The 23,852-nt window shown below is 40.6% G+C and overlaps 2 protein-coding genes across 4 annotated transcripts in view; one reads left to right on the plus strand and one right to left on the minus strand.

Annotated features, from left to right (window-relative positions):
• sema4f (sema domain, immunoglobulin domain (Ig), transmembrane domain (TM) and short cytoplasmic domain, (semaphorin) 4F) overlaps positions 1 to 9,816 on the plus strand; it is a 57,584-nt gene extending 47,768 nt beyond the window's left edge. The window contains exons 4-15 of the mRNA XM_069722549.1: positions 3,275 to 3,373; positions 4,236 to 4,347; positions 4,471 to 4,590; positions 4,694 to 4,848; positions 4,942 to 5,123; positions 5,764 to 5,905; positions 6,033 to 6,246; positions 6,835 to 6,944; positions 7,064 to 7,215; positions 7,545 to 7,600; positions 7,747 to 7,937; positions 8,084 to 9,816. Coding sequence (XP_069578650.1) covers positions 3,275 to 3,373; positions 4,236 to 4,347; positions 4,471 to 4,590; positions 4,694 to 4,848; positions 4,942 to 5,123; positions 5,764 to 5,905; positions 6,033 to 6,246; positions 6,835 to 6,944; positions 7,064 to 7,215; positions 7,545 to 7,600; positions 7,747 to 7,937; positions 8,084 to 8,818 — 2,268 coding nt within the window. The 3' untranslated portion in view covers positions 8,819 to 9,816. The remainder of the gene's footprint in view (positions 1 to 3,274; positions 3,374 to 4,235; positions 4,348 to 4,470; positions 4,591 to 4,693; positions 4,849 to 4,941; positions 5,124 to 5,763; positions 5,906 to 6,032; positions 6,247 to 6,834; positions 6,945 to 7,063; positions 7,216 to 7,544; positions 7,601 to 7,746; positions 7,938 to 8,083) is intronic.
• Positions 9,817 to 10,382: 566 nt separating this feature from the next.
• Positions 10,383 to 17,955, minus strand: LOC138635187 (zinc finger protein RFP-like). Of its 3 annotated transcripts, none has more exons than XM_069722557.1 (10): positions 17,791 to 17,955; positions 15,750 to 15,830; positions 14,916 to 15,361; positions 14,528 to 14,663; positions 14,325 to 14,420; positions 12,725 to 12,958; positions 12,462 to 12,618; positions 12,303 to 12,329; positions 12,036 to 12,211; positions 10,383 to 11,243 (listed from the first exon to the last, which is right to left on the minus strand). In XM_069722557.1, the coding sequence occupies exons 3-10, from the start codon at positions 15,347 to 15,349 to the stop codon at positions 10,881 to 10,883; spliced, it is 1,623 nt and encodes a 540-aa protein (XP_069578658.1). In that variant the 5' UTR covers positions 15,350 to 15,361; positions 15,750 to 15,830; positions 17,791 to 17,955; the 3' UTR covers positions 10,383 to 10,880. The 3 variants fall into 3 exon arrangements, with proteins under 3 accessions (XP_069578658.1, XP_069578659.1, XP_069578660.1); XM_069722558.1 differs by having other exon boundaries at positions 15,750 to 15,871; XM_069722559.1 differs by lacking the exon at positions 17,791 to 17,955 and having other exon boundaries at positions 14,916 to 15,293; positions 15,750 to 15,814.
• Positions 17,956 to 23,852: the final 5,897 nt, after the last annotated feature.

The following is a 23,852-nucleotide window of genomic DNA, read 5'->3' on the forward strand; positions in this document are numbered from 1 at the left end:
TACACTGGAGCCGCATTTGTGTTTTATGGTTTTAACAAGCATCGTGGACTAAAATAGAGCTTCAGCATCACAGCAGAGTGTCTGAGCTTTTCTGATGGAAAGAAAAATAACTCAACCATGTTGCCTGAAATGACCTGATAATGTTAAAAAATGCCTCAGTCCAGAAAAATGAGGTCAAAAGAAAATATAAACAAAGCTGGAAGGTCAGTGTTTCAACGGACGGGAAGTACAATTAGTTCTGACCCATTTTAAACAATCATCATCATCTGCTTCCCACCGAAGGAGTGAAGGAGGTGAAAGACCGATAAAGGCAGGAAACAAAAGGACTGTGTTTTCTTTTTTTTATGAAGTCATTGATTACAAGATTACATGCGAGTCAGAAGGGATTAAGAAGGAGCAGCGGACGGAGGGAAGGAAACAGGAAGATGGAGAGAGCGGAAGTGCAGGAGAGAAGAAATGGATGAAGATTAGAGAGACAAGACAATAGACTCAACAAGAGACTACCTGCGTGTGTATGTGTGTTTGTGCTTGTGGGTGTATGAATCATGCAAAACCTACAGACTCACAAGAACAAACCACGGCAAGTTGGTGGGGTTTCACAATGCTACGCTACTATGAGCAGGATGTTACGAAACACTGGAAATCAGGGATGTTGAAATTATGAGTAAAATTATATTTCCTCGAAGTTTAATGTCATCATCATCATCATCACCTGGAAAAACATCAGTCTTTTTTTCCTGTTAATAAACTGGTCCTTACATGGAGGGTATACACTCTTCTCCCAGGCTCAGTTGGGTTAATAATAAAATCATCACCCTTCAAATTTTTTTTTGCTATTTAGTATTGTGAAGCGCAAACATGTGTCACTAATTATTTTTCCACTCATTATTGTTAGGACTTGACTGGAGAATTGTTTTCATTTAACACGAGAGATTAACCAATATTTCAGCTGGCCAATTTCATCCATCATATATCAGCCATCCCAGATATAATCAGTATCTGTTGGCTGATATGCGGCAATATAAAAACGTTTTTTACAGAACATAAGGCAGAAAATATGCTTGGGGTAAATACGAATTCGTGTGCGTGTGTTTTAATCAAATCTGTGACTATTATCTTCCAAGTGAAGTTTACTATTTCAATGTCAGTATTGACAATAAACTAATATAATGCTTCCATTAAATATTTATCACAGGTGTCAAGTCACATTTGAAGAATCATTGCAAACATTTTTTATTTATATATACCATGTGTACAGTAGAAATATAATAAATATCGGCCCAAACACCAGTATTGAAATAGTTTTCCTCAATAATATCTGTATCGGCATCAACCCCAGAAATCCAGTATTTGTCAGCCTCTATTCAGCACTTTTAAAAGTGTTGAATGAAGGTGGTGATTTAGAATTGAAATGACTGCTGACAATTTTTCAGTGTAGTGTGGAGAGGATCACGTAAAAATAGAAGACTGCAGTTGGTTTGTTTGAGGAGTTAACACGGAGAATTATGGGAAATATCTGCCTCTTTACATGCTGTTTGTGGCTAATTTAGTCAGTCGCTTTGAGCTTTGAGCCTGAAAACCAAAACAGTGAGCTACAAAATGGCAAAATGCCACATTTCATCCATCATTAATATGACCACCAAAAAAAACAACCCTAGGTCTGACAATAACAATACAAACCTGCTTGGTGGTTTACAGTAATATTACATACGCTTCAGTGTAAAAAAAAAAAGAAAAAAAAAAGGGGGTTGTGTCTGGTAAAATAAATTGTGTGCAGAAGAGAAGGAGTGAGAAAAGTGCAGAATAGAAAGAGATAATGGAGGTGGAGAGTAAAGTGTGAGGTCAAGAGAAGAAAGTTCTGCCATGTCACACACACACACACACACACACACACACACACACACACACACACACACACACACACACACACACACACACACACACACACCACTATAATTACTAGAAAATTGCCTTCAGTAGGTAAATGTCAGGAAGCATGAAAAGCTTTTAGATGTTTTGATGGCAGGACATTTAATTTCCATAGAGCACTGAAGTCTTGGAGGCTTTTAACATGAAAAGGAATAATGGGACTCATTAATAATCAAGAATGATTTTGAGTTCAGTAGAAGAAAATAGAATAAAATAGATTCATTCGATGCACCACATGCCAGATTGTGAAGGAAGCATATTAGAGTGAATGAGGTTAATTTGGGCCAATGAGTTAGCTTATCCCAAGCTGATCCCATTGTTAGCAGCCAGAGCAGCTCTGTCCGTCTCAGCGTGGAGAATGATGGGAGGTGTGTGCCGCAGGTCGGAAAGCCCGATTTGGTTGACATGATCTGGGCTTCAGAGAGGATCAGGTCGCTGGGGAGGAGGTGACTCAGGCCTGGAGCTCATCCAGGATGACACACACACACACACACACACACACACACACACACACACACACACACACACACACACACACACACACACACACACACGAGCTTAATAAGATTGGGCTGCGTCATGGCTTCATGGCAACTGGGGTGGGACAGTTGGGGTGATTTTCCATAGCAGCTAATGAATTAATGTGTGTGACAGATAGGATGGAGAAATAAAGAATAGGCATCAAAACCAAATCATCTAAGGTGTTTGTTTATTGTATATATGCATGAAAATGGTCTTAGCTATGTGTGTGCGTGTGCGTGTGTGTGTGTGTGTGTGTGTGTGTGTGTGTGTGTGTGTGTGTGTGTGTGTGTGTGTGTGTGTGTGTGTGTGTGTGTGTGTGTGTGTGTGTGTGTGTGTGTGTGCGTGTGCATGGTTGGGGCTCTCAGATGTCTCTTCCAGCAGTGGGGGTCTCCAGTTTCCAGTCCGATTCATTGATACTCCAGCTGTTCTCACAATCCTTCAACATTTCTCCTCAACCCCCAACGTGGTTGGTTTAGGACTGATGTGTGTTTGTGAACAGAAACACTCATGACTTTGATCCTAAAATCGACTTGTATTGTATTGTGTTCTGCTAAAAGTAAAATTTTTCATCCCTTTGAACACTTTTATTTCCCGAAAGACATAATATACATGAAGATACATCTCATTATTGTCAGAATTGTTTATTTTTGTTTTATTGCCCATCAGTTTGAATTCAGCATGTATTTTAGAGTGTATCCTTTATCTTGTGTTGTGTTAATTGTTTTTGAAGTAAAATATATACTCCTAATTATCACAGTTAAGCCTGGATGTAAAACTGTTGTTTACCTTGCCTTTATTTCTATGTCTTTGTCTCCCCCTGCAGGTGGATTGCAAGAACTATATCCGCCTTCTGGAGTTTCTGGAAGATGGACGCATCTACGTGTGTGGCACTTACGCCTTTGACCCCCAGTGTGCCTTCCTGGTGAGTGTGTCCATCTTCTTTTTTAGTTACTGATTGATACGATCAGCAGCAGCAGCATGATACTGTGGTGCAAAGATCTCACACTTCACACCACACAGTCTCACTGACACTTGCACCCATGTTGCGTCCACTGGAGTCAGTTTAATCGCTTAAAGTCTGTTTGGACTCTTTCTGATGTTTTGTGTAGAGATGCATGACAGTTTGCATGTAATCTCAATATTTTCCAACTTTTATGGCTGATTCCTGATGCTGATAAATGCACATATTCTCTATTATTTATTTCACAAATTCGTCATCATGATCCGTAAGAAGGTTCTTCAGGTTGGCAATTAAATATGTAGTGCTGAAGGAATGCGCTGTATCTCGCCCTCGCATGACCAACACTGAGCAGTCATTACAAATAGAAACTTTGCTATCCATGTCGGACACGTTAATAAACCTCCACACTGCAGACATAGTGTTCCACCCTCTGTCATGCTTAAGTCGAGAGATACAAGAGCAGCCTTGTGCCAAGGACATGACATCAGGCATCGAGCATTTAAGCATATTTAAAGTGTCATTTATTGGTCTGTCATGTCAGCAGAAATGTTTACGATAAGATGATATTATCATGAATCTAGTTTTGTTGCGAGTGGTGTTTTCTGGTGTGTACTTGAGCACTAATGTCAGTAAAGCTTCCAGCAGAGTGGAGCAAAATTACATTCATTTAGAGTGACATTTTAAGTAGCACAACCTGTTGGAGGTCAAACTGATTCATTAAATTATTAAATGATTTAAAGACAGCGAGAAATAAGTGTGACAAACACAGTTACCATTATTAATGCAGTTCTAACCTACACTTGTGTTGCCCGTCGTCCTGCAGGAGCTCTCCTCCTTCACTCTGGAGAAAGCCGAGGATGGAGGGGTGAAGATGGAGACGGGGAAGGGCAAGTGTCCCTTTGAGCCAAGTCAGCACTACACAGCTGTCATGGCGGGTAAGTACCACCAGAGTATTGACTACTTAACTGCCCGATCGACGTGTGTGTTCCTCTTTCATCACCTGCTCAGCCTCGTCTCATGCAATACGTAAATAAAACTCCCCTCTTTCTTGTGTGGAGGTGGTACCTTGTACACGGCAGCCACCAGCAACTTCCTGGGAACGCTCTTCGACATCTCCCGGGCAACGGGCCCCGAACAGGAGCGCATACGAACTGAACGATCCATTAACTGGCTCAGCGGTGAGACACACATGCACACATTTACACACGTGAACACAAACACACTTGCAGCCGGCATCACACTTTCCCGCAGCAGTAAGTAAAGTGGTGTGCGTTTGTTCAGATCCAGAGTTTGTGAGCTCGGCCTTCATCGAACAGTCCGTAGACAGCAACCCGACGGGAGACGATGGCAAAATCTACTTCTTCTTCACTGAGGTGGCCAAAGAGTACGACCTCTATACCAAAGTCAAAGTTCCCCGGGTGGCACGGGTCTGCAAGGTAAGGCAACGGCCTGGCTGAATGATCGACTGTTGTTTTTTAAAAAAAAAATCTGCTTGGATTCAATTAATTTCCTGCTAATCTCATTTTCAGTCTGACGTGGGAGGGATGAAGACTCTGCAGCGACGTTGGACCACATTTCTGAAGGCTCAGCTGGTGTGTGAGGACAAACCCAGCGGTCAGCGCTACAACATCCTAACTGACGTCTTCACCACGCAGCACACGCCAGGCGACCCCAGCAGCACACACTTCTACGGATTGTTCACCTCCCAGTGGTAAGGGAGGGAGGGTGGAGGGAAAATCGGAGCCTCCGTCATGTGTGATAATGTACTTTGGAAAATTTAGTGTTCGTTGTTTTACTGATTGCAAGATGCCATGAGAGCAATAGAAATGCTCATTTGGAAAAAGATTGTAGCTGAATCTGAAATTTTGGATTTCTCAGCATAGATGGTGATTGTACACGACTTATTACAGACATGTGTGCAGTTTTTTTTTTTTAAATAAGATGCCTTTTTGAAATATTATTGATCTAATAATGATAAGAAGACATAAGAAAGAAGAAGTAAGAAGTCATACAGTCGAGTTACATTGCATGATTGTTTGAAACTAAACACCCTGGTTTAGCAGAAATATCTTAGTGATACTGAATCTGTACAAAAATCTGAAGACAAGATGTGTTTTTATTGCCCCACAATCAGGCTAGTTGTTTCCCCTTGTTTTCAGTCATTATGCTAAGCTAAGCTAACCATTTCCTGGCTGTAGCTTTATGTGCAGTTTACGTAGTGGTATAAACAAAAAACATAGTATGCTTTTCCAAAATGTAGAACTTTAATATGGAATGTCTTTAACTTTAGATTTGACTTTTTCTTTTCTCTTTAAAAGTAACATCACTGTTTTTTTTTTTCTTTTTCACAGGGAGCATGAAGAGCTGTCAGCTGTGTGTGTTTTCAGTCTGTCTGACATCATCAAAGTGATGGATGGTCCCTTTAGAGAGCTGAAGAAGACTTGTGAGAACTGGATCAATCCTGAACCTGTCCCTACACCAAGACCTGGCCAGGTACAAAAACTGTACAACCACACACACCTCCTCTATCACTGCCTATGCTTTACAAAATGCCTTTTGTTCTGTTGTACTATAACACCATAAATGACTCGGACACCACTTTTTTCCTCCTCCCTTTTAGTGTCTGAACAATGCATTAAAGACTGAAGGATTCGAGTCCTCCCTGAAACTTCCCGACAAGGTGCTGACGTTCGTGAGGGACCACCCTCTGATGGAGAACAGTGTTTCTGCAGCGCCCCTGCTGGTCCGGAAGGGAACCGGATACACCAAGCTGGCTGTAACTCTGACGGGTGGCGGAGAGGAGCGGAGAGGAGCAGTGGTGCATCTCGGAACAGGTGAGAAGAAAAGGAGGCAGAGATGGAATGGAAAGAAGATGAGTGCAGAAGTGTAAAATGCTGGACACTTTACACCTGAAACGGTCGCAATCTTGGCTCCTTAGATGAAGGGGCGGGACCACCGATGCCAAGAATGTTTAAATTAAGGCGTCTGAGGAAGCTGCACCTGTTGCAGACCACTACAAAAAAAGTTGTATATTTTTCACTAAGTAGCACAAAACGTCTGCTGGACAGAAGTCATCAGTGAGTTTATTGTGTGTGATAAACAAGGGGCATGAAAACACAAGGGAAGTATGTCATTTGGAACACAGCAAAGGATATTGAGATGTGATAATACAGATGAAAGATGTGAAAGCTCAACCTAGATGGACACATCTCCAGATATGTAAAAGTATTGGACATGGCAGATTTAATATTTTGGAAATCAGTCAAAATGAACCAGAACAGATCAGAATTGAAATGATCATCTTCAAATAGTGTAAATTGATTTTGATTTGAATGTGAAATAAACTAAATAACATGTAAATAAAACAAATCTAAACACACTTTTTAGTAAAAGATTGTTACCTGTGTTTGCGTGTGTTGCAGACCGTGGCGAGCTCCACCGAGTGGCAGTAGTGGGACAGAACGCTACCTTACTACAGGAGATTCCTCTGTTTACATCACAGGAGCCTGTTAACAATATATTACTGCACCAGGTAGAGAAAATACATCTATACACACTCTCCACACATTCACAGCCATATGTTCATCTGCGGTGCCTGCAAACACGAGTTTCATCGCTCAGTGACTCTGTACTGGTTCCCCGTGTTTCCAGGGCCGGGCTCTGGTGGGCAGCTCGCTGTCTCTGGCTCGTGTCCAGGCTGAAGGCTGCGCTCTGTATCCCAGCTGTGAGGTGTGTGCCAGAGCCAGAGGACTGGGCTGTGTATGGAGCACAAAGGAAGAAGCCTGCAGGCACTCAGCAGCAGAGTGAGTACTCCAGGAATATCACAATGAGCTGGAAGATGTCCAAAAAAAATGAAAATCATGTATGAGCTCATAAAACGGCTCAGTTTTGTGTAAGAAATGACCCATTTTTGAAACTACAGTGTGTTAATCCTTTTGTGGCAGTAAAGGAAAGATATCCATTGCCATGAAGAGATAAATATATATATATATATATATATATATATATATATATATATATATATATATATATATATAACCCCAAGTTGCAAGAGCCAAAGTAAAGTCTTAATGTTACCACCAGAAAAGAGAGACAAATAAAACCATCCCTGATTATGATTTCATGTGTTCAGTCCTGGTTCTGGTGATGTGGTCGACGCTGCCTTAAGGAAGTGTTCTACAGAAGAGGGTAAGTGTATTCTGGTTTTATGCTTTAACTGTAGATCATTGATTTCAAGCCTTTGTGATATGATTGCTCATATAAAATACTTTATACATCTCTCAGATTCATGTCTCTGTTATTCATCTCTCTGCTGTCTCTTGTCTGTCCTCCAGGACGTTGCACCCCATCCATCAGGGAGCTGCGTGTTTCCATGGGCCTCCGCCTCTTGTTGCCGTGCGTCCAGCTGTCTCCCAGGCCCTGTAGCTGGGAGCATCCTCCCCACAGACACACCAGGCAGCACCACTCTGACCTGGAGGTGACTGTCACCCAAGACAGCCTGGGAAAATATATCTGCACATGTCAGGTACACAGACGGAAACGTTTATCTGATCTCAGGACCCACTTCGTCTTTTATCTTGTTCGTTAATCTTGAATCACTTTTACCTACATTACTTTAGAAAATCATCAAAATAACTCCCATTTTCTCGTTGTCCTATTTCATCCCTCCAGGAGGCGGGGCCAGGCACCAGAGACCCCACCCCGTGCCGCAGAGCAGCCTATCAGCTGACACTAGAAGACCCCAGTGCTGGAGGAGCAGTAGCCATAGCCGGGAATCGTCACCTCCTGGCCATCTACATCCTCTTCTTCTGTGGGGGTATGGTGTTCGGTGTATTCCTCCTCTATTTTGTGACCCGCCGGCGCACCATTGCGCGCCAGGGCCACCACCTGCCAGATAACTCGCTGTCCTCAGAGAAGGGGCGGGACTTGCTGGGCTCCTCGGCCACTCCACAGTCGCCCAGCAGTGCCAGCCTGCTTTCCGAGGGATTCCGGCTGACAGAAAAACGAAACGGGACGGCAACCACAACCACGACGACAACGCTCCTGAGCAGTCAGGGTAACGGTAGTCACCATGGAAACAGTTACACTGGCACCATAATTAACAGTAACCCCAGCAATGGCCATAGGAATTCCCTGTACACCAACTGCAACTCGAGTGGCAGCGGGCTGAAGTTCGCCTCAGAAATTTTAGCTGCAGACATGCTGGATGGAAGGACGGGGGAGAGGGTGAGGCCCGAAGGGGGGGAGAGGGAGTCGGGGGAGGGGGACGAGGTGGATGAGGGGTTGGGGGACGCCTTCGGGGACGGCTTAGGGAACGGAATAAAAGGATTAGACGAGGAGCTTGCCAAGTTTACCATGTTTAAATCACCAGCACCTCTGGCTCAGTGTGAAGAAAGTTCAATATGAGTGGGTGATATAAACACACTGTTGATTGCACCACTTTGCATCCTCCAATTAAACTGAAGACTATTGGAATAGATGCAAAGTGGCTTCTGCCAAATGCCTTTGAATGGGAGCTGTGGGACCTCAGAGATTTATGAGAAGTATACGTTTATGTCAAAGCATGTGAGAGAGACCTTTATGTGTGGAGAAGTGCAACACAGAAAACATAACCGTGTTGGGATGGACTGCTTACTGTGATTCATTCGGGACAGGAGCCACAGCTAAATAAAAGTGTCCGATGTAAATATGAAATGTAAATACAAGCAGTCTGAACCCGACTGTGAACATGAACGTGAGCGGGTTGTTGCGCAACTCAAATGTTACAAAGAATCAAAGATGAAATGTCTGCATTGCGTAGACATGTAAAAGCCATATTGTCTTTCTCCTTAACCTTTGTTGTTGTTTGCTCTCGCGTCCACCACTTCTCATAGCACTGCAACGCAAAAGTGCACTTTTCTCTCAGCACCTCTCTCTGTCTCCCGCTGGTTGTATTTCTCTCTCTGACACACCACTCAAATCCCGAACCTTGACGGGTCCAAAGGCACCAAAGGGCCGTCGACTGCCGAGCGAGGCTGCGCCGGCCTCGAGCAGAGAGATGTCACTGTCGGAGACGTCAAGATGGCCTGCAAGCGACCGTGACGGGGCTGTTCCTGCCGACACTGCCGCAGAGGTCACGAAGCTGACAGGTTCGAGGTCGCCTGCCGGATTTGTGTTAGAATGGAAAACGAGAGATGCTCAGCAGACACAAGAAACTAACACCTGTCCCGATCGGTCACCGTTCACGTTTACCATCACGAGGACGGAGGGCAAATGACTTTCAAAGTATGTGAAATTCACATTAGTCTTGAAGAATGGATCTTTCCAGACTAAAAGTCACCATCACCTCATTTTGTGAGTGTGGATTTCATCCTAAAATGTATTGTTTTTGTCATGTTGTTTTGTAATAAAACATTCAAAAGTTACTGCGATCTTCTCGCCCTGCTGTGTGACGAAAACCTGAAGAAAATGTGAACCTCCACTTCTGCCAGTGAGTCCAATCTCAAAAACCTGTCGATAAGTGCTCACGTCATGGCCTCCGCCCCAGCTTACTCCATCGATACTGTTGCAGCTGTAGAATACATTTTCGATAAATGGTAGATAATGGGAATAGAAGGTGTCGCCATCCCCATAAAATGATCTGTTTTACCAAAGAATTTGATCAATTCAGTCTGATAATGGTATAAAACAGCCGTATTAGTGACTTAAATCATCCCTGTTGAAGGGTAGCATAGCGCTAAACTACAACTTAGTCAGATCGGCCACTGGAAGTCTCTGGTGTGGTTCTGGTTAGCTTAGCACGAGTGGAAATACTCTAAAGGCAACAAAATCTGCCCATGAGCTCCTCTATAGCTCACTAACTTGACACATTATACTACATTACAGTTTCTTCCATTTCTGTATTAATGCCTCAATATGTACTGTATTTATGCTTGAAGATGGATATACACACACACACACACACACACACACACACACACACATTGTACCTCTTTTATTGTGACACGCCCCATAAAACTGTAAAATTTGATACAGACATTTACGGTTCCAAGAATATTATGTCTGACTGAGAAAACTGAGACTGAATTGTTTGAGAAACTGCATGGAATAAAAATGATACATGCATATCAATATAAAAACATCATTCCAAAGGTGAAGCACGTTGGAGGGGGCGTCATAATTCGAGGCTACTTTGCTGGCCGCGGCAGCTCGTTGTCATCGAGAGAAACGTCATGGTCAGACAGGTGATGCATCAAGACAATCAAACAAACAGACAGACAAAGGTTGATTCTTATGATTTCTGTCAAGATACCCTTTTTTTTTAGGAGAAATTAACAGCTCCTAAACAAGCCAAGTGTTTACATACTGATTTCACTTTATGTAAAAATGATCTGTGGTCTACATTCACCCTTCATATCACAGCACGTGTTGAACAACGTGGCTAATCTGAGACTAACTGACTCCCCACGGTCCCGCAGCGAGCAGCCTTTTAACTGACAGGAGTGATTACCATTGGGGAGTTATTACTTTCTCGGTGGGTACAGGTGTTAAAGTACGGGTGTAGCTTCTTCTTAGGAAAACTGCAGCGAGTGAAGGAGTAGATATGAGCCTTGTTCTTGACATCATAAAAGCAAACCTCTCCTTCTTCGTGGTCTACAAACACCCCAACCTTCGTGAGCACCTGGGGGAGCGTAATCTCCACGGGGGGCTGGTCACGAGCTGTCAGAGTCTTCCCGTCCCTCAGCATTAGGACCGCGAAGCCGTTTCTCAGACAGGCGTCTGTTTCGCCTTTCCTGTTGACCGTTTCCAAGGCAACCCCAATGTCCCACGCTGCCTTACCTTCTAATTGCACCTTTGGACAACACAGAAAAGGCTTTTGTGATCAACAAGCAAATAATGTATTCATGCATAAAAGCTATATCCTATATTTAGATTTTGGCAAACTCGACATCCACAAGACATAAAACAAAAACCACAGAGATGCTTGTTCACCGTTTTGCTCTCACCAAGTTTTACCAGTAAAGTTTTCTGATATGAATTGACACAAATTCACATCGAGCGTTGGTTGTTGTCCCTTCGAGTGAATAAATAAGCTGTTGCAATCATACCGCTTTGAAGTTAATTATACGTTTTCTTTGCTGGGTTTGATTTGATTGAGCGACTGCCTGTAGCTTTTTCTTGGATGGCTACTATCACTACCAGGACTCTCACAAGGGCTGTTATAGGTCGTCTGTGCAAGCAGCTTAATACGACCCATATTTACATTTATTCCAGTCTCTAGTGGTGATTTGATTTAAAAGCAAAAGATGAAATGAGCCTGATATGAGCATACCCAAATTCACCGCGTGAATAAGGGAGGTCGGGGCAGTTAGATGGATCAAACACAGATCGTTTTTGAAATGAGGACGTGAGGTAACAATGTTTATTATTTGTCGACTAACGCAGCTCAGGATTGGTCGGAATATCAAATTCATATTTTGTTGTTTTTTTCTTAATATCAGATCAAGTACAATAATTTTGAGCAGAGCTGCCTCACTTCAGATAAGTTGATGAACGTTATCAGTACATTTTTGAAGTTTTGTAAGAATTTCCATTTAAAACATGAGAATTCAAATCAAAACTGTTAAACTAAAAGCTTACTGACCTCAAAGTAGAAGGCACCGGAGGAATAGCCTTCTTTCCCCAGGACACCGAGTAGCGGTGTAAACCTCTCCGGGTTGTCTGGCAGGTTCTGAGGAACACCTCCATTTCTCACTTGTTTCCCGTCATTGGACACAACGAGGACGAGGTTTGCCGTGTCACAGTCCAAAGTTACATCCACTAACAGGGATGAAAAGAACAACAGGAAGTTTGGTTTGTATTTCTCGGAGGCTTCCTGATGTATTCCTTAATTGTAAAACATGAGATTTACCTGCATAGTGTTGAATTCTCTTTATCTCTGAATGGAAATTCATGAATAAATAAATGAATGAAACAAATTAACAGTAAATCAACACACGGGTATGAAGACAGCGTGCTCAAATTAAGGAGGTAAAGTATATCCCCAGAAAGTGACCAAACTTAGTCTTACCTTTTGCAACTGCTCCTTTACTTTCATCTGTCACCTTGCTGTGAAGTTCATTGAGCAGCCCGTAGAGACCGCATCGCACAGTCCCCACGGCTGAATCGCTGTAGGCACTGATCTCAGACCAGTCTTGAGTATCGGGTGGTTCACTCGGAGACAAACTCTGCGGTGGCAATGCAGAAACAATAGTGAAGCTGCTACTCTGAATGTCAGCATGCAACAAGGAACAGTAAATTCTGGTTGTAACAAAAACAGAATAAACAGAATACCTGTAGAAGACGGAGGTCGTCTTCTGCTTGAGAGAGACGATCCAGCTTATATTTTCTCTCTTCGAGGTCGGTGATTTCTTCTTGAAGCTTTTCTTTGATCGACTCACTGCGAATTTCAGCTTTTCTGTGTAGCATGGTGACGGCCGTCACAAGTCTCAACTCATTTGTGTTTACCACGCTTTTGAGTTGAGCGAAGATCCTCAGGATGTCTGCGGCATCTGTCCTGGTGTTTTTCTGTGGTACAATTGTTACAAATTTGCAGTTGTTGAGTATAGGCCTACATTTACTGAAGTACTCTACATAAGTACAGATTCCACTTACTTTACAGTCCTTCTTTTACTCCACTACAAAATGTATTTGACAGTAGCCGTGTAGTAAAGGCTACTGGTTACTTTTACAAATTAAGATTTTAGATTCATGGACTGAAGTCCCTGTCAGTTCATTGATGAGCTCCCGCAGGGTAAAAAAAAAAGAAAAAAAGCAATTTACTCACTGATTGTAGCGGCGGTGCACACGTTGTTATGACAACACCGGAAATTGACATGTGCGAATTTCCTTTTTTTTTTTTTTAAATTTGGATACTGCCAAGTAGTTTTCTCTTTGACTTAATTGAGAAGCATCTTGCTTGGTGTAGTTTCGGATTAACGAGTTGAACTCAGTGTTATGTGGCTTTTCTTCTATTCATGAAGATGAAGAAGTTGTATTGTAATTTAACATAATCACGTGACCCGGAAGTTCTTTTAATGAAGCGTAGACAGCGAGCGTTGGCGGACAAAATGGCCGAATTTTATGTTTCCGTTTTTACTTCTGGTCAACCAGGAAAATACGGTAATACTTGATTAAGTTATCTTCGTTAGTACTCTTATACTTGAATTGACAAGAACGTTTTTTAAGCTTTTGTGCTTCAAACTGTCCTGTTTTTTTTCCCCGCCACTGTTTTTCCTTAACAACATAAATATGAACATGGACATAAGTATGAAGAGTGGTCTCTCTCAGGACAACAGTGGTTACATTGATGCAAAGTTAATAATGTGATAATATTGTGAGGTGAGCAGCTGTGGGACTCACTAATGACTTCATTGAATACAGGTGTAACCGATTTCAAGCCCAGCAGAGACTCTGAATAGAGACAAAACATCAGTGTCATGGAAAGAGCTTGTTTCTGCCACGGCTCGATGTGCTTTTAGGGTGTTGTTTGCAGTTTAAAAATGCATCATAACTTGTTAGGGTGGTATATGTAGGCTATATGTGGTTTTAATAGTATTGGAAGGGATGCAACTTTGATTAGAGGCAGTGGCAGGACAGTATTTTCGCTTCTAATTCTTGATTATAACATTTTAAATGCAGAACCTGTACATGGAAAGGACTATGTGTTAATGCTAATTTCTCTTCATATACTTATCACATGTAGCTTTTGGCGATGGAAATCTGTTACGGTAATCATTTTGATATTTCCCTCTTTACAACACAGAATACAAAAACCAATGAGGCTCTTTTAAAATGTATATATTTCAGTTTAATGTGCAATTCTTTGGCTGCCGCAATCATCTTGGAGCCCTTGAAGAAATCTCACAGCCCATCCACAATGATCATGACTTACCTCACTGAATTCCCCTGCTCTGTCAACCTTTATCAACATGGTCTTCCTGTCCTGGATCACCTGCTGCAGCTCTGCCAATTCTTGGTCCACCTGAGCCTGAGCACGTAGGTGTAAATGTGAATAATTCAGATTTCATAAATGCCACTTTAATTGTGCAGTCAAACATGCATAGCGGTTCCATTAGCCCTACTTCAATATCATACCTTCTTCTTTCTCAGGCGGCTCTTCAAAGGGACGCACTGATGGTTTTGGTGGTTTGATTTGATGCACAACAGACACACGCAAGTCAGATCATGACGGCAAACCAGTTCCAGAGGAGCTTTGTGCCGCTTGCACACCCTGTTGGTGAAATCAATGTTTACATGCATAAATGTGCTAAGCATCAGTGTGTTAACGTGCCTACAGAATGTCACACATTATTAAATCTCATGTTTCATGGTGCAAACGTACAACAACCTCCCATTACTCTCTCACACACACACACACACACACACACACACACACACACACACACACACACACACACACACACACACACACACACACACACACACACACACACACACACACACACACCGTTGGAGTCCTCACCTCTCCTTCAGTCTGCTGACGGGATCCAGCAGCTCATGAGTCGTCAGCTCAGCATCCTCCAGGTGAGGTTTGACGTGTTCACAGCAGAAAGACTCCTCACAGTGCAGACAGGACTTAGCTGCCATTACCTTCTTCTCTCCAGCACACACATCACACAAAACGTCTTGCGTCTCGGTCTTTTCCTCTGGGGAGTCCCGGATTTGCGAGTGCATTTGCTCAAGGAGATCTCTGAACGACACATTAATGCTGAGTTGCGGCCTTTTTTTGAAGCTGTGCTGACAGAGTGGACACTGGATGGTGTCCGCTGAATCCCAGTGAGTGTTTATGCAGACTTTGCAAAAGTTGTGTCCGCAAGGAGTGGAGACGGGGTCCGTGAAGCTGTCGAGGCAAATGCAGCATTTAAACATGGACTGCTGAGACGTGGGTGAGGCCATTGTGTGAGTCACCTGTTCAAACGGGACAAGAGGAAGTTATTTGGAGATAAAACATCTTGACTTATTTTTCCTGCGATGCAGTAGATCTAAACAGCCAGATGTGTCTGAATACCAAAGAGAAGCAAAGGCAGCTTGTAAAATCTTGTTGATTTCACGTGTTCTTGTGTTATTATTCCTGAAGATATTCACGGTTTGGCTACTTTAGATGTGCTGCACTCGTTTTTAACCAATGAAGAGAGAAATGGGGATTAAAAGCATTCAAAACACCAGAAATATTCGCAGTATGTAGAACAATATTAATGTTAGACCAACCAGTTTGGGCCTGTGGCCTCCATCAGGGTCAGCATGGGACACATAACAAATGCATAAATAGGCAAAAAAAACAACTAAATCATTATACCCTTTTGACTGCTTGTAGATTCTTTCTGTTTCACCATGGACCTTTTGAGTTGGTGAAGTTGTGCCAGAAACCCCAATCTGTCTTCCTCAAAAGGGAATTTCAAGACAGCATTTTATCATTCTCTAAAAAAGGAAAATACATCAATAAAAGAACCGATAGCAATACAGGTAACTGAGACGCGTATCAAAGTGGCCAACAAGACCAGTGCTGTCAATACATTGTCCAGCTAAATTTACATTTGGGCCTGCAAGGATGAGCACGCAGTGAAAAAGGAGGGTTTTATTTAATCAGAGGTCAGCTGAGTGCACCAGCAGCTGCAGGGGGCGCCAGAGAGGAGGAAGAAATGTTGTTAAAAAATACTGCTGGCACTGAACTAAACAGCTGATCCAGAGACGAGACTACAGACTGTAGAGGCACACAGGGCGACCTGACTCACATACAAGCTGCTGTTTTTCCACCCTTATGAAAGAACGAGTAACAATGTTGCTCATGTTCAATGCAAACATGATAGTATAGAGATAGATAGATAGATAGATAGATAGATAGATAGATAGATAGATAGATAGATAGATAGATAGATAGATAGATAGATAGATAGATAGATAGATAGATAGATAGATAGATAGATAGATAGATAGATAGATAGATAGATAGATAGATAGATAGATAGATAGATAGATAGATAGATAGATAGATAGATAGATAGATAGATAGATAGATAGATAGATAGATAGATAGTTTATTAATCCCACAAGGGGAAATTCTTTTGCTACAGCAGCATTATAGGTACAGGAAAGCAATAAAACAACAGTAAAAAATATTAAATATAAAAATGCACACTATATACAATAAAATAGAATAGAATAATTAAATTAAAACTAACTAAACAATAGTGCAAAGATTTAAACAAACAATAAAACAGACAACCAACGGTGTTATTGTTGTGTGATGGATTTTGCCAGAGGTGAGTTATTGTACAGTCTTATTGCGGTCGGCAGGAATGATCTCCTGTATCTGTCCTTGTGACAGTGGAGCTGGAGGAATCTTTTGGAGAAAGTGCTCCGTTGTCCCTGCAGCAGGTGGTGGAGAGGGTGGTCAGGATTATCCAATATGGATACTAGTTTCCTCAGCGTCCTCCTCTCCACTTGAGTTGTACTGGAAGTCAGTTGTGTATAAGGTGAACAGGAAGGGAGACAGAACAGTTCCCTGTGGAGCTCCAGTACCGCAGCAGCGGCGCAGAGAAGGATGAAGCGGGCAAGAGGATGTTTTGCATGTTTTAGTAACAATAAGCAGATAAATGCACCTCTGAAGTGCCGCTCTTAGTTTGGTATTTTGTTTATGCTGAGGTTAACAACCTGCCCAGACGTCAATGCTACAAAAGAGTCATTCTGACATCTTCTCTTTTGATGGAGGCTTAAAGTGTGCACTGAAAGTTGTGTATAAATGGGAAAATAAATGGTTAAATAGACGCTGTATCATAAACTATGATCAGGACAGCTGTAATTACAGTTTTCAGATTAATGATAGCAGCTATTCACTACAGAAACAACGTAAAAGACAATATCAGTTACCTGGTGTTAGACTCATACAGCGATATAAATAAAGGGATATCATTTATGTTCTCACATCATATCAGATGTTCATATTCAATTCAATTCAACTTTATTTATATAGCGCCAAATCACAACATAGGTTATTTCATGGCACTTAACACATTAAAGTCCTTACAGCAAGACTTTACAATATTATACAGAGGAACCCAACAATTCAACAATTCCCACATAAGCTAGGAGGGAAAAAACTCCTCTTTAAGGGAGAAAAACCTCCAACAGAGGGAAGGAAAAACTCCCTCTGAACAGGATCCTGAATATGTTTGAAACTAGGATAGCATATAGCAGGTATTAATATGCATGTAGTGTACAAATACTAAAAGACAGATGATGATCAAGATATGGCAGAACAGAAGTGGAATAAAGTTCATTTAAAATTATAAAGTTTGATCAAAGTTATTTTATTTGTCCATAATTTCATAACTGCTTACCTTGTCTTTCACACTCCTCTTCTGTTTGTCCTCAGCGTCTGTCTACACCTGCTGCTTTAGTACAGCACGGACTGGAATGTCACCAGACTGCTTTCAGAATTTTTGATTCCAGCATCATCAGCCACAGACTCACAGCAGCAGGTCAGTTCTGGCATTTCCCTTTAAGAGCATTTGGAAAGTGAGAGAACCAGTGACACCATCCCGTGATGTTTTGATGAATTACCACCATGAATTGCCTTTTTTTTTATATACTCTCGGTGTCACCTCCCTCACACTATCTCTCCTGTGTGGGTGTGTTTGAATGGAGGGACTTTATTCCCGTTTGTCTTGAACTGTTTATCGCATCTGTTATCAGGATTATCATTTTAAAAGCACTGACTGGAAACACGTCTGCTCAGGTGACACAGAGCCTTATCTCTGTCCTGCAGGGAGTGTGGTGAACCCATTAACAATCTCTATGGACAAATATTTTTGTAATTCAATGCAACAACAGGGAATGCACCTCAGCACCAGTGCCTAACAATGAATTGATGTTTATTTTATTGAAGTGCTGCACAAATTATAATCGAGTGCCTTCCACTATCAAACCTGCCTCTATCATTTTTTGTAAAAAAAAAAAAAAAAAAAAGAAGCTCAGTTGAGTATATTTATTTCTGATTTTAGTGAACCAGACCCCAAGAAAGCAACAGACTAAAGGATCCTTTGTTTCTAGCTGTATGTTATAGAGGATAATGTCTTCCTTTTTATCCTCACAATCTCTTATCATTTCTATAAATCAGCATCATGAACATCATTGATTCTTATCAGGTGAGCTGCTGAATTTCAATAATAACTGTTAGAGGCTAATTTACCAACCGGGCATTACCTCGATACAAAAAATATTTGGTTTACAACTTTGTTCTTCAAATTTTAGACATCAGATGACAATTTCATCTTTTATTAACAGCAGAGTCATATTTCCCCAAAAGCATATCTTAGCAGAGTGATCTATGTAATGTGGAACGAACATTATAACTTGTCTTTCTATCTCTATTATCAGCTGAGTGCAAAAACCAGCAAAAGAAAACATTTAGTTTATTTATTCCCCTTAATATTTGAGATCATCACAAACAACAGTAGTTAAATGTCTTTATTTGGTGTCATTTTTTTCCACTTCTGATAATCTAACTGTATTTTTTAAAAGTTTCCATGTAAATCAGCACATTTCACATCCCTGTAAGTCCTTCTCGAACATCCTCAACAAGTAAAAGGAATTCATGACTCGAGTGCGGTTATAGAAATGCAGCGTGGGTTTTACCTTCGCTCCACCCTTTAGTATCTCAACAGCCTCAGGTTGTGCCATCTGTTTTTCTTTCACAGAAATTGTAGTTTTCAATTTCAGTTTACATGAAACATGTTAGTACATATTGTGAAACGCAAAACAAATTCCCAAAAGGCAGTTATGGTAAAGTACAAATGTAAAAATGAAAGTTTTGGAATTCTTTTGGTCACCCAAAGGGGAACAAATCTTTGACTGTCAGCAAAATATGTAAATATCATACGATAGTTGTCTGCATGATAACATTGTGGTTCCTCTACTTTGGTTGCTGGCAACTTTGTAATAAAGGAACAATAAAGTTTCAAATGTTTTGGGGATATTCAGAAAATGAAATGAAACCTGTCAGTGAAGACTCTGCTGCTACACGACAGGGAACATGTCTGCACAGGAGTTAGAGGATTTAGTAAAACTGTCTTTGTCAGTCACGCAGCTTTTGGCCTTTAAAAAAAACAAAAAACTCTTTTGCTTCATGAGAAAATGTCAAACTGTTCTGAACGTTGATAGTTTCACTTTCCAGTAAACAGATCGCATCTCTGACACTCTGATGCTATTAGACACCACATTCAAAGAATCAAGGTTTTGACAGGGGTTGCAGTAACCTCAAGGTTAGTTAGAGGAGGTCAAATTAAATTAAGGTTCTAACATCAATCAATACTGTTACAACTCTTAATAAAATCTGGTTATCCAAACAAATAGAGATCCTCCGCATAAAAAGCCAGAGCTTTGCTGTGGCATCCATCTCCCCCAACATCCTCCTCACATGGGGACGTCACCTGACTTCCTCTTTTACTCTTGTCATAATTACTACTACTACTGAAGGGCATTGTCACCTAAACATAATTATATGTTGTTTTGAGGCTTCTTTTGAAACAAACGCAGAGGCTGCTTAACAATAAAATGTCTGGTCGTAATAATCTGTCTTTACAAACGACCTGCAGGGTCTTTTAAAAAAAAATTTTTTTTTAAATAGGACAACTGTTTTCAGTTACCACAGCTGTTTATACAATGAAGTTCTCAGGGTCATTTGATCCGACTTTAAAGTTTTGATTTGGGAACAGACACAAAAAATATATAAATCAATTCTAAAGACGCAAATGCCACAAAGCAAATGTAGAAATGTGCTCAAGGGCACAATCAAGCTGGCCCTTTTAGATAGATAGATAGATAGATAGATAGATAGATAGATAGATAGATAGATAGATAGATAGATAGATAGATAGATAGATAGATAGATAGATAGATAGATAGATAGATAGATAGATAGATAGATAGATAGATAGATAGATAGATAGATAGATAGATAGATAGATAGATAGATAGATAGATAGATAGATAGATAGATAGATAGATAGATAGATAGATAGATAGATAGATAGATAGATAGATAGATCGATAGATCTAGAAATAGAAGATAAAAATGGAAATGGATTTTTTTTTTTTGCCACAGCAGCATTATAGATACAGGAAAAGCAATAAAACAACAGAGTAAAAATATTAAATATAAAAAATGCACAATATATACAATAAAATAGAATAATATTAATTAAATTAAAACTAACTAAACAATAGTGCAAGGATTTAAACAAACAAAAAAATAACCAGCGGTGTTATTGTTGTGAGATTGATTTGGCCACAGGTGAGTTATCACCTTATTTTCAGATATGTGATCCGGGACACCTGAATGTGTTGAATATTGTGTCAATTCAAATGAGATGAATTGAAAGTGAGAATAGTATTGCAGTGAGCATCAAAACAAAACAATGATCTGTCTCTAATAGAATCATGTCTCACTGGTCTTCAGGCTCTGTGAGGCTGTAGTAGACAGACACACTGGTGCTTTCAGCCTCATGAAAACATCAGGATGTTAACATGCTCACAATGAAAACACATTTAACTGTCAAGATGTTTCACATCACATGACTACAAATATTATTATCAATGTTGATCATTTGAAGCCTTTGATGCCTTTGAATTTGAATCCAGACACTCTTTAATAAAAAACAGCAAACATCAGACAGCAATATTTCCCATTTATATTTATTTTGATTCGCCCACAACTGCTGATTTCAAATATCATTTATGAACAAAAACAGACTGATTCAAAGAATTATTGGAGTTATTGATTAGAAAGAAATCTTCTCTTCAAATAAATGAATAACAATTTTCAGCTCAGAAATTTCTCTACAATATCCTGTACTATGTTTTAACAATAATATAGAAATACAGTTGTATTGAGGTTTATATTATTGCTTAGAATCATTGAAAAGAAACCATCATCAGAAAAAGAAGGTTTAAATGAATAAATAAATAAATACTTTCAACCATGCACCTCAAACTTCACACTAACTTGCAGTGATGACGGTTAAAAAGATGAATAATCCCAAAAGATTATTGATTACATCAAACATATTCATTCAAAAAAGACTATATGGCAAAAGTACAGACTCTGGAAATGTTACAATTAAAAAACCTTTAAACAAAAAGAACAGTTTAAACAATATTTAATGAGAATACAGGAATGTATAATGTATTCCTATAAATGTTGAAATTGACATTAATGTTATTGTAAATATAATATAATTAAAAAAAATTGCTTCATGTTGACACACGTTACAGTTCGGCCTGACTCCCTTTCAGGTACTCCAGGTATGCTATCTCGTCCAACGCTTTTCTCAGTTTCTCTTCGTTTTCCTTTATCTGTTCAGCTATGGCCGCGGCTCTTATATCCATCCAGTATTTGACCAATTCTAAATGAGTTTTGAGTATCTCCAAAACGTCCAGCTGTGGCTGTAGTTCAGGCGGGCCTCTCTTCAGGATTTCCATCTTCGTGTCCACGTGGTGCAGTTCTGCTCTCATGAGCTCCTGATGAGTGCCAATTTGGAACGTGAAGTTTGCCTGATGAGGAAAACAACACACTAAGTCATGATGAAAGTAGGCTTTTCTTTGTTATGGTACATGAAGTTTGTGTGACGTTATCTTAGCCTCTGATCGTGTACCATGACTAAAGCTCAAATGGGAAAGGTGTGTTTGGTTTATCGCCTGCTCAGCCAACATTCAAGCAGCATAACTCACCTTCATTTCATCTGATTTTCGTTGTAGTTCATGAAGCCTTTCCCTGAGCAATTCCTGCAGAGTCAGATTTACATTTGAGTTGGTGAGAAAGGCAGTAACTCTGTAGTACCAAACCCATCAAACAGAAAATAACTGGCTTGTTAAGAATTACGTCAAAGGAACATCAAGAAATGCTCTTTAATACATTTACCAGGTTTTCCTGTTTCACCTGTGAACTTGCGAAGGAAACCAGACACAGCAGAGTGAAGATGAGCACTCCTGTGCTTCTGGAAAAAGCTGCCACTGCCATTGTTGTTCTAGGTAACACCAATAAAACAGGAAATAATGCTTAACTAATTTGGAAAACAAAGTGGTAATATAGTATTTAACTGTATAGAATACATAGTTTACCATCGTAGTGAACAGTGTTACTGATCTTACCTGCTGGGTGAATAGAAGGAGAGATGCTGCACAGGTGATGAATGAATGATGAGTGACACAACACAGATGCGTTATATAGTGTAGGTGTCACTGTGTTTGTTACAGCTCACATGTGAGCTGCATCCTTTCATTTTCATTTTCACCAAAAAAGTATTTTCCAGGTCCAATTTACAGGAAAATGAATATACATCAGCAAACACTCGGACAACATTCCAATTCAGCTTATTCAGGCTCATCGTCCATTGTCAACGGCTATGAGAGGATCGTTGAGAAATTTCCACATTCTGTGAGTAACCAGTTGATTCATACCTTTGATAGTCACACCCACATTCTAATACGCAAGCTGCATCTGTAAAGCTCTGCCCGGGACTGTGAGACATCACATTTATGCAGACAGGGTTTATAGATATGAAGTGTGCGATGAGAAAACATGCGTGCACCGGCCTGTTATTACGCTAAAACGTGAAATACACCCATCGGTCTACTAAGGGATGTTTCACCTCACAAAGGTCAGAAAAGTACACGCATGTAAGACCAAGGTAGAAGACGAAGGTCACGGGGGTCATGTGATTAAGGTCGGGGGTTAGTCTGATGGTTCAAGGACTTTCACTCAGGAGAATAGGTTTGACTTTGTTCCTTTCAAGTTTCGGAACATATAACTTACATGACGTATGTTAAATACATTTATGTGACGCACTGAACACGTACATAAAATGTATTTGAATCCAAACCATGATGCTTGTTCAGCCCTAACCAAGTGTTGTTGTTTTTTCCCCCCTAAAACTACGTGGTGTTTTGGTGCTGAATCTGAGGCACCTTATTCGTCACGACTTTAGCAAAACATGACACTGTAATGGTATCCTGTTGTGGATTGACACTGGGATGGGCAGGCGCACGGTGATACCATAACTTTACACTTGGATATGCTAAGATATTATGCAATGTACCAGCAAATAAAGGAAGTAGATTCGAAACTAGAAACAATAGATAGAAACAATGCAGTATTCAAATTTGTCAGAAAAATTAGCTTTGCAAATGTTTTATGAGAATGCATTTATCTGTTCATCCCAGTTGTTGGACATCGAGGGTATAAAGAATGAGGGCACCTTTTACAGCAGTGAAGGATTGTTGTTATAAGGCATCTTCATTAAATGTGGGCTTATACATGAGATCGGATGGGGCAGTCTCTACTAGTAGCACACAGAACAGCTGATTTATTAGCATCATCTGCCATTATTTTATTTTTTTAACG

The sequence above is a fragment of the Brachyistius frenatus genome, unplaced genomic scaffold (assembly GCF_029030835.1).
Source record: "Brachyistius frenatus isolate BFR_SWC_R1_liver_20210118 unplaced genomic scaffold, ASM2903083v1 Contig_295, whole genome shotgun sequence".
Classification (NCBI taxonomy): domain Eukaryota; kingdom Metazoa; phylum Chordata; class Actinopteri; family Embiotocidae; genus Brachyistius; species Brachyistius frenatus.